Consider the following 8837-nt stretch of genomic DNA (forward strand, 5'->3'; position numbering starts at 1 on the left):
GGAAATCGAAGCTTAGAACTAGAACACTCGTACAATAACGTTCTTCGCTGTAATCATATGGAGAATTTTCACTATGCAGTAGCATAATATCTCCTCACGCTTATCAGTTTAGGAACAATGCGTAATGAATAAAATCTTCAAGACGCAGGGAACGAAGCTTATCAGCATTTCTATTATGTGGGCTATGCAATGAACTTGATCTTGAAAAACATAATGTTAATGCATATAAAACCGATTGCAACGACATTATTTACATTCATTCACAAAATCGATTTCGGATCATTTATTAATAATAGAGAACTCTAAGGGCCACAATGAAATGTATATCATTGAATGTTGGAATTATCCTGATAGTAATGGTAGGATTAACTCGTCGAGTTGAGGTAAGTTTGAAGAATTGTCCTTACGAGTTATTGAACCTAATGAACAAGGATGCACTCTTACAATCCTTTTAGAGCAACATTACGGTAATGCCAGAGGCCCGTTTCTTCGATATGCCTTCCAAAGTGGAGAATTATGTTTTGCAACATCAACGTCAATTTGAAGATCACATTAAGGAATTGGATCGTCATTTGGAAGAGATACGTAGCAAATATGATATGCGTTTGGATGTCATTGAATATTATAGTTCTGTGGTGGATGTCAGATTGGATGATCTTCAAAATAAATTGGATCCCATGGAAATGTTGGGAGGCATCAATGATCATTGTGTACAGAAATATCGTGGCAAAATTCCTGCCGAAGGAGTATTAAAGGAGACTTTGAAGACTTGTATTAATAAGGCTAAACAATCGTTTACACCTCTTCTAAATGGTGCCGAAAATACTTTGAGAAATATCAAAAATCATTATAACAATCAATTCACCAATTCCATGAAGGAATGCAAGAGAAAGCATGAGAAGGATGAAACCAAATATCATACATGTGCAGCTAATGGAGTAAGCTTTAATTGAAATTTTCGCTATATTGAACTCTCTGAAAACTAAAATATTTTTTTCCTAATTTCAGATTAAAACCACGACTACTTACTTCTCTACCAATACCAATAATTTCCTCAATCAATTGACCTCCGCCGAATGTAGTGCCAATACAAAAATCGATGAAGCTTTCGATTGTTATTCCACCAATGTCTATCAGACCTTTTCATCGATTGGTGAAATCACAGGTCTAATAGAAAATTGTATAGCTGGCTATGAATTATGTCAACCATGTCCGAATGACGATCCCGACTATATAAAAGGACGTTGTCCTTATCAAATGGGATGGCACTTGGCTGACCAGGATATAACGGCGGAGAATATTGTTAATCCTTTTAGGGGTGTAAATAGCACTACTCCCTGCTTGCAGATTAATTTCATAACTAAAATTGAAGAAGTTGGAAAGAAATAGAATTTCTATCACAAATATCATAATGATATTTAGATATTTTTCGGTTTATCCACCAAAATACTAATTTAGAAGTAATATATATATATATATATATATATATATATATATATATATATATATATATATATATATATATATATATATATATATATATATATATATATATATATATATATATATATATATATATATATATATATATATATATATATATATATATATATATATATATATATATATATATATATATATATATATATATATATATATATATATATATGACACCGAATATATTTTATTGTTTTTTTTTTTATATCGAATCAAGGATGAAAAAGATTCAGACCAATGGTTGTAACTGGAAACTGTAAAGATAAGCTTATTTTCGGCGCCGAAATCGAATATAGTACCCACCTTAATTGCGGAATATTATTAAGAATTCTTTTTGCATTATATTCTTAATATAAATTAAATATATAAATGGAAAAAATTGGTAGTCTTTATTCCTATGAAATACATCTCTTTAGATAGCACCTAAAATTAATGAGCCATACTTGAATTTAGAGAATCATAACTTTCAAAAATAAGGTTATTTATAAGCTATGGAATAAATATACAAAACAATAAATTTTGTTTTGTAAATTCAAGTACAAAATATCTAGAAGAAAGAATGAAACATTTTTAGACTCATATTTTAATTTTTAAATTATTTAGAGAGGGAGAGAGGATGACATAAAATAAACCACTCAAAAGTGGACATCCACGGTCCGCTACATTTTGTCCACATTTGGGAGGATCTAGTTATGAGATATAAATTTTAAGGTTTTAATATAGCAAACGGTTCATGACGACTGTCCACTTTTGAGAGGTATCCGATTTTCACAGTATCCATGTTTAACAGGTTTTACTGTATATATGGCATACTCACCACCATGAATCAAATCTAATAACCTTACCTTTGAAAATTCTTTGTCGTAACGGGTTGCTTGGAAATGTTTGGATTTTTAAGACAGATATGACAGATACTCTCCCAAGTAGATCGTTTCAAATGGTACGCTAATTCTGCAAGTTTTGAATGGATGATGATTTTTTGTATTAAAGCTGAGGTATTTTCTTCTCAGTTTGCTACTTTGTAGGTTCCTAGTGGCTACACGGGCAGACCTGTAGGCAGTGAAAGTTCCTCATACCGCTGGTATGAAATTTTGAACCGATTTCGATGATTTTTCTTTGCTGGATATAACTTGTAAAACCCTACAAAAAAGTTTACAATCCAGTGCGAATATATTTTATAGTTTGCGAGATATGGGCCGTACAATTTATATGTTACTTTTTGTTAAATTTTAACAAATTGAGATCAGTATTTTGAACCAAAAAGGTCCGATTTTGGGCGGATCCTTGACTTCAATAATTCAGAAAAATTCTTTAAATTTAATGAAATTGTCTTTAAATTTGTTGTCTTTTTGCATCTTGACTACAAAGCAAAAAATTTTTCAAATATAGGACATGTTTTTCAACACTTTATTTTAAAGACGTTTTTTACTTGAAACATAGCATAATTTCTACTGGAAGTCGAGTCTTTATTTGGAAAATGAAGTTTTCGTTAACTCGTTTTTAAAGGACTTTGATAGCATAGGAAGAAAAACAAGTATATACGGCCGTAAGTTCGGCCAGGCCGAATCTTATGTACCCTCCACCATGGATTACTTGGGTTGTGGTATCTTAAAACTTCTTAACATCGTTTTCTAAATTGTGAGTTAGTCCATACGTGGTAGAGAGCCAGAATTGAAATATGGGGGTCGCTTATATGGGAGCTATATACAATTATGAATTTGATATGGACCAATTTTTGTGTGTTTGGGGATCGATTTATCTGAGGGTTTGGTTTTGGAGCCTCTTGGAGGAGCAAATTTCATCCTAGTCAGCTGAAATTTGGTACATTGTGCTAGTATATGGCCGTTAACAACCTTGCCTAACTAGGTCCATATCGGTCTATAGTTATATCGATAGCTTAATGTGTAAAGGTGTTAAGTCAACCCTTTACAAAAAAATGGATTAAGATGCAGATCGACAGATAAATCAAAAATACATAGTTTACCATAAAGAAAATATATTAAATATCTGTTTTTATCTCTGTTTGGTAATGGTGTGTTAAAGTGCTAAGTCAGCACCTGTTAAAATACACGTGCTAAATCAAATTTTAGGTTAAGCTAAAATATTTTAATAGCAATTGTTTGTGCGATTTTGCGGAAAGTATACTGTTTGTATTGAAACATTTATGGAAACTACATTTACAATTTTTTAGGAAATAGGTTTATTTCACAATCTATTAAGTTTTTTGTCTCTCCTGAAAAATTTCAAAAATTTGACTTGGCACTTTTACACATTAAGCTAACTATATATAGCCCTCAGATAAATCGATCCCAATCACACAAAATTTGGTCCATTTCAAGTTCATAATTGTAGCCCCATATAAGCGACTCCCATATTTCAATTCTGGCTCTCCACGTACCGCGCAAAAGTCCATATCGATTCGTAATTATTTGTAGATTTACCTATACATAACTTTTTCTAATATATGTCTAATATATGTTATACCACGTATGGACTAACTCACAATTTAGAAAACGATGTTAAGAAGTGTTAAGATACCTTGCCATCGGTAAGTATTACCACAAGAACCATGCCAAAAGTGGTCCATATCAGTCCATAATCATATGGACTAACTCACAATTTAGAAAACGATGTTAAGAAGTTTTTAGATTTTTTAGTTTTTAGATACCACAACCCAAGTAATTCGATTGTGGATGACAGTCTTTCGCAGAAGTTTCTACGCAATCCATGGTGGAGGGAACATAAGATTCGGCCTGGCCGAACTTACGGCCGTATATACTTGTTTTTTTTTTTTAATTTCACTCAGCTTAATGCAATCTTACTTTTTTAAATATGACTCAAACATTTTGTGAAGTAAACATGGGTATAAAGTTCAATTGCCGTACACATTAGTTCAGTATGAACTAAACCAAAAGAAAATTTTCGTACAGTTCGCAAAAATAGTAAGAATGAACTACTGTTTGGTTAAAATGGCCATGATTTAGCGCCAATGATTTTCTTCTTTACTTTTAGTTGATTTTTTCTTCTATAAGAGGGTGTAATTTGTAGTTAAAAAGTACACCAGGGCATTAAATTTTCCTGGTTTTAACAACATTTTGTGGTCGCCAACAGAGTATCGGTACAGTGAAGTGTGGTTTTCCAACAACACTGCGACAATAGAAAGATTCAAGACACAAACAGATCAATGGTATTTTCTAAAACTAAACAGGCTCAAGACACAGGACCACTTGATCACTTATAACAACTACAAAGAGTAAAACACTTTTTTTTCGCTTCTAGATTCATTACAGCTCCTCAATGAAATCAATGAGCTCAAAAATAATTAACCATTTTGCAACATCCTTTAAACTATATTTATTGTCATGCAACTGATGGTTTCATTACTATTATAGAATAGATTTGTCATTGTTTGATTTGTATAGTCTATCATACTGGCAGGGATTTCTCGAACATTCTCACATGGAAGTTTTCGCTCACAGGGAACACATTCCGAAAAGCCTTTAGCACATCTATCGATCAATACATTGGTGGCAGTAATCAAGGCGATAGTGGTACTTTGAGCCACAAAACTACAATCCAATGCCATTTTCACGAAAGTATCACCGACACAATTAGCCGCATCCAATTGATAATCAAAAGTCTTGCGGTTGGTAACAGTAAAGGTGCCAGAGAGGGTGACCTACATTTTAGGTTTTTTAATAAACATAAATTAGATTAGTTTGAAATTTTTTATAGAATTCTTTACTTACCACATCCTTGAGGCACTGAGTTATATTCAAAGGCTCTACAGGTGTTAAACATTTTCCAAATTCCTCTGAAAGTGTTTGATCATAGTATGAACTCAATGCATTACGTGTTTCCAGAAGAGGGGCCAACAAAGTTTCCAATTTACTATTTGCAGTGTTGGAACAATTTTGAATCATATCCTTAACATTGGTTATCGACAACTCCATTTTGTTTTGGTTCACACATTCTTTGGTCACATCATTCAAAAGTTCAAAAGATTCCAAACGATCATTTGTATGTTCCATGGACGATACAAGAAACTCCCGTTGGGTGTCAATCGTACTTATTCGTCCATTATAGTTATCCTTGAAGGATTCCAAACGGCTGTCATAATCCTTGAGATTATCATCACACATTCTCTTATGGGATGATATAAAGTTCTCAGCATGTAAGTCTGGATTTTCATCACGTATCATCTGTAATAGAAAGTCTTCGAAAATTCCATCAGTATACCTTAGAAAAAATTCAACAAACCTGTCCCATGGCTACGCCAAGAATTAGAGAAAGTGTGAAGATTTTAAGAATATCCATATTCAAACTATCCGTATTGTGTGTGTTCTCAAGGTAACTACTTTTCGATACTGTTGGGCGATAGAAAAGCTTTCTATCGTTTTATATCGAATTAAAATCGAACAGATTTATTGCAATATATGCTAAGATTTTATGTTTATGATTTATACAACGATGTAATAGCTTCGATAGAACAATGCCTATAACAGCTTATCATAATTTTGGAATAAAATCTTAATTTTCTTGTAAACAACATCGTCAGCAATGTGCAAGAAGACAACAAAAGTGAACCCTACACCCAGAAATGCCTTCGAAATAGGGATTCATTAAAATGAATTTTTGCTTAACATAATAAAATTTTTCTAACCTAAATGTAGATGGAAATAGTTCATTAACTAGAGTAAGGTATGATATTTTATTTTATTTCAACCGAATCATAAGAAATCCGTTCCTCCAAGAAGTTCCGGAGTCCAAATCTGAGGACCGGTTTGTTTGTGGCTATATAGTTATGGATGAATTTTTGCATAATTGTGACGGGCCATATACTAACATCACGTACCAAAATTTCAACTGGCTAGGATAAGATTTTCTCTTCCAGGAGGCTCCATAAGGTAAATCTGGGGATCAATTTATATGGAGGCTATATAAACATGAACCGATATGGACCTGTTTTTGTATGGTTGTTTGAGATCATATACCTACTAACATGATGTACCACATTTCATCCGGATCATATGAATATTGCTCTTCCAGGAGGCTCCCTAAATAAGTAGAGTGATCAAATAATCGGGTTTTTTGAAAGTCGGTTTTTCTCGGAATAGAAAACCGAACATTTTACCTATACTGGTGGGCAGAGTTTTTTGAAACAAATAACCGGTTTTCTTAAAACAGGTATTTTCGGAAGGAAAAATCTAATTATTGTAACAAAAATCAACGAAAAAACGATAATTTATTAAAAGTTTGACACAATTTTTTATAACACAAATTTACGTTACATCCATTTAAAAGTGTTTTTATTCCAGCTCACTAAAATATCCGAAAATATTTGCTTATATATGGCATTAAATTGGCAATTTTACAATGAAAATATAAAACCGAAAGAGCGGTTGTAGAGGCCTTGAAAACGCCAGTTCTACCAGTCCACCGAAAATGGGATCTTCACGTAAACCAACATTCGGTGTAAGAATATAAACCGGTCCGCCGGTTTTGATCACTCTATCCATAAGACAAATCTGGTGATATTCTTAAGGCAATCTGCACTATTATTAAAAAGCATATACCGACAGCACGTACCAAATGTAAACTGGATCTGATTTGAAATTTGCTCTTCCAAGTACGGAAATTCTGAGGATCGGATTATATAGTGGCTATACCTTAAATTAGTCAGATACGTCCCGTTTGCAATACCATACGACCTACATCACTAGCAACTATTTATACCAAACCTCAAGTCGAAAGCTTGTTACGTTTGGAAGTCAGCGCGATTTCCACATACGGACGAAATTTCACCACGACCCGGTATATATACAATTTATGGGGTCACAGATCAATATTTCGATGTGTTTCGACTAGAGGTGTGCACGTGATACGAAATTGTCGTTACTCACGAAAATTTTCGTGATTCGTGCGTGAGTCACGCTCATGACAATAGCGTGAGTGTGCGTGAGCCGGATTAACAAACCAAAATGTCGTGCGTGAGCTTGAGTCACGAAAAAAATATCTTCGTGAGTGTGCGTGAGTAACGAATTACACTCACGAAAATATTCCTGCTCACCAACATAAAACGCTTAAGAGTTAAATTCAATTGTCACTAAAATTGTACACCTGGGATGTTAAGAGTTTAATAACACTCTCGATTTTAACAATGCTAATGTTTTCACACACTTCGGAAAGGTAAATTAATCATAAATTTATTCGTGAGTCACGATATTTTTCGTGAGAACAATTTTTTTTTCGTGAGTGTGCGTGAGCCCTACCAAAAATATCGTGCGTGAGTGTGCGTGAGTATGATTTTTCAGTCGTGAGTGTGAGTGAACTATTACTTGCACGTGAGTAACACCTCTAGTTTCGACCAGTCTTAGAAAATACGCTATTAAGCGGTTTAAAGTTAAAATTTAAACAAAAAAAAGTAAAAACAACATGAAAAAAATAAATAAATAAATAAAAAATGTCACCACCGCGGAGATTTAAACCTGTGCCTGTTGACTTTTTGACGTCCATTTGTCTTTTAAGTAACATAGGTTTAGAAATCTCGAGAACCGGTTATAATGGCGTTTTCTAATTTAGTTAATGGAATTATTACGTTTTAAGAAAGTTTCCATGACTTTATTCATTTTTTGCGTACGTTAGCTAAATTAACTGAAACAGAGGAAAAAATCATACACAAATGAAGCATAAAGATTAACAAAATTCGTGTCTCCCGCAAAATAGCTCCAAATTTTTTGAAATTTGTATATTTTACCAATAATGCGCCCATCTTGAGCTTTGTATGGCACTAAAGACATTTTGCAATTTTGAACTCAAAATTTTTCCTTTAAACTACGAAATTTTCTTTAATAGGCTAAAAATAATAATTTTGTCTTTAAAAATAAAAAACATTTACTCATTTTTGTGAAATCGGCATGACATCTGTGTTTCTAATACAGTTTAGTTAAAATTTTCTAAAATTAATCTAACTACGAAAATTTCTTTAATGAGCTAAAAAGAATTATATTATCTCTAAAAATAAAAAACATTTACTTATTTTTGTGAAATCGGCATGACATCTGCGTTTCTAATACAGTTTAGTTTTCTAAAATTAACTAAAATGTTCTTTCCTATCGGGTTCACTTTTTTCAGTGTAGATAAATAGAATATAAAAGAGTAATACAAAATTTTGATGAAATAAATAAAGAAGTAAGCGAAAAAATAGTTTTTCAGTTTTCAAGCAAATTAACTTCCAAGGCTCAACATCTTTTAGAAGCAATGCAAGGGGTCCCAAAATGATGTACTCGTACTTCCGTCCTATGACAAGTCCGTGTAAAATTCATTGGAGATGATCCAAG

At 32.8% G+C, this 8837-nt stretch overlaps 2 protein-coding genes across 2 annotated transcripts; one reads left to right on the forward strand and one right to left on the reverse strand.

The window, feature by feature from the left end:
• Positions 1–234: 234 nt before the first annotated feature.
• Positions 235–1412, forward strand: LOC142219519 (uncharacterized). The gene is made up of 3 exons (XM_075288470.1): positions 235–383; positions 456–938; positions 1009–1412. The coding sequence occupies exons 1-3, from the start codon at positions 315–317 to the stop codon at positions 1387–1389; spliced, it is 933 nt and encodes a 310-aa protein (XP_075144585.1). The 5' UTR covers positions 235–314; the 3' UTR covers positions 1390–1412.
• A 3428-nt stretch (positions 1413–4840) lies between these two features.
• On the reverse strand, positions 4841–5860 carry LOC142235239 (uncharacterized). Its single transcript, XM_075306501.1, has 3 exons — positions 5758–5860; positions 5247–5699; positions 4841–5176 (listed from the first exon to the last, which is right to left on the reverse strand). Exons 1-3 carry the CDS (start codon positions 5812–5814, stop codon positions 4841–4843), a joined length of 846 nt encoding a protein of 281 aa, XP_075162616.1. The 5' UTR covers positions 5815–5860.
• Positions 5861–8837: the final 2977 nt, after the last annotated feature.

Source organism: Haematobia irritans, chromosome 1, assembly GCF_050003625.1.
Source record: "Haematobia irritans isolate KBUSLIRL chromosome 1, ASM5000362v1, whole genome shotgun sequence".
Lineage (NCBI taxonomy): Eukaryota > Metazoa > Arthropoda > Insecta > Diptera > Muscidae > Haematobia > Haematobia irritans.

What these genes read in the sequence shown, in the direction of transcription:
- LOC142219519 (XM_075288470.1), top strand. Translation starts at nt 315, where the DNA reads ATGAAATGTATATCATTGAATGTTGGAATTATCCTGATAGTAATGGTA. An exon ending in GATTAACTCGTCGAGTTGAG is followed by an intron (nt 384 to 455) that starts GTAAGTTTGAAG and finishes CAATCCTTTTAG; the next exon opens with AGCAACATTACGGTAATGCC. An exon ending in ATACATGTGCAGCTAATGGA is followed by an intron (nt 939 to 1,008) that starts GTAAGCTTTAAT and finishes TCCTAATTTCAG; the next exon opens with ATTAAAACCACGACTACTTA.
- LOC142235239 (XM_075306501.1), bottom strand. Translation starts at nt 5,814, where the DNA reads ATGGATATTCTTAAAATCTTCACACTTTCTCTAATTCTTGGCGTAGCC. An exon ending in TTGGCGTAGCCATGGGACAG is followed by an intron (nt 5,700 to 5,757) that starts GTTTGTTGAATT and finishes TTTCTATTACAG; the next exon opens with ATGATACGTGATGAAAATCC. An exon ending in CTCAGTGCCTCAAGGATGTG is followed by an intron (nt 5,177 to 5,246) that starts GTAAGTAAAGAA and finishes CCTAAAATGTAG; the next exon opens with GTCACCCTCTCTGGCACCTT.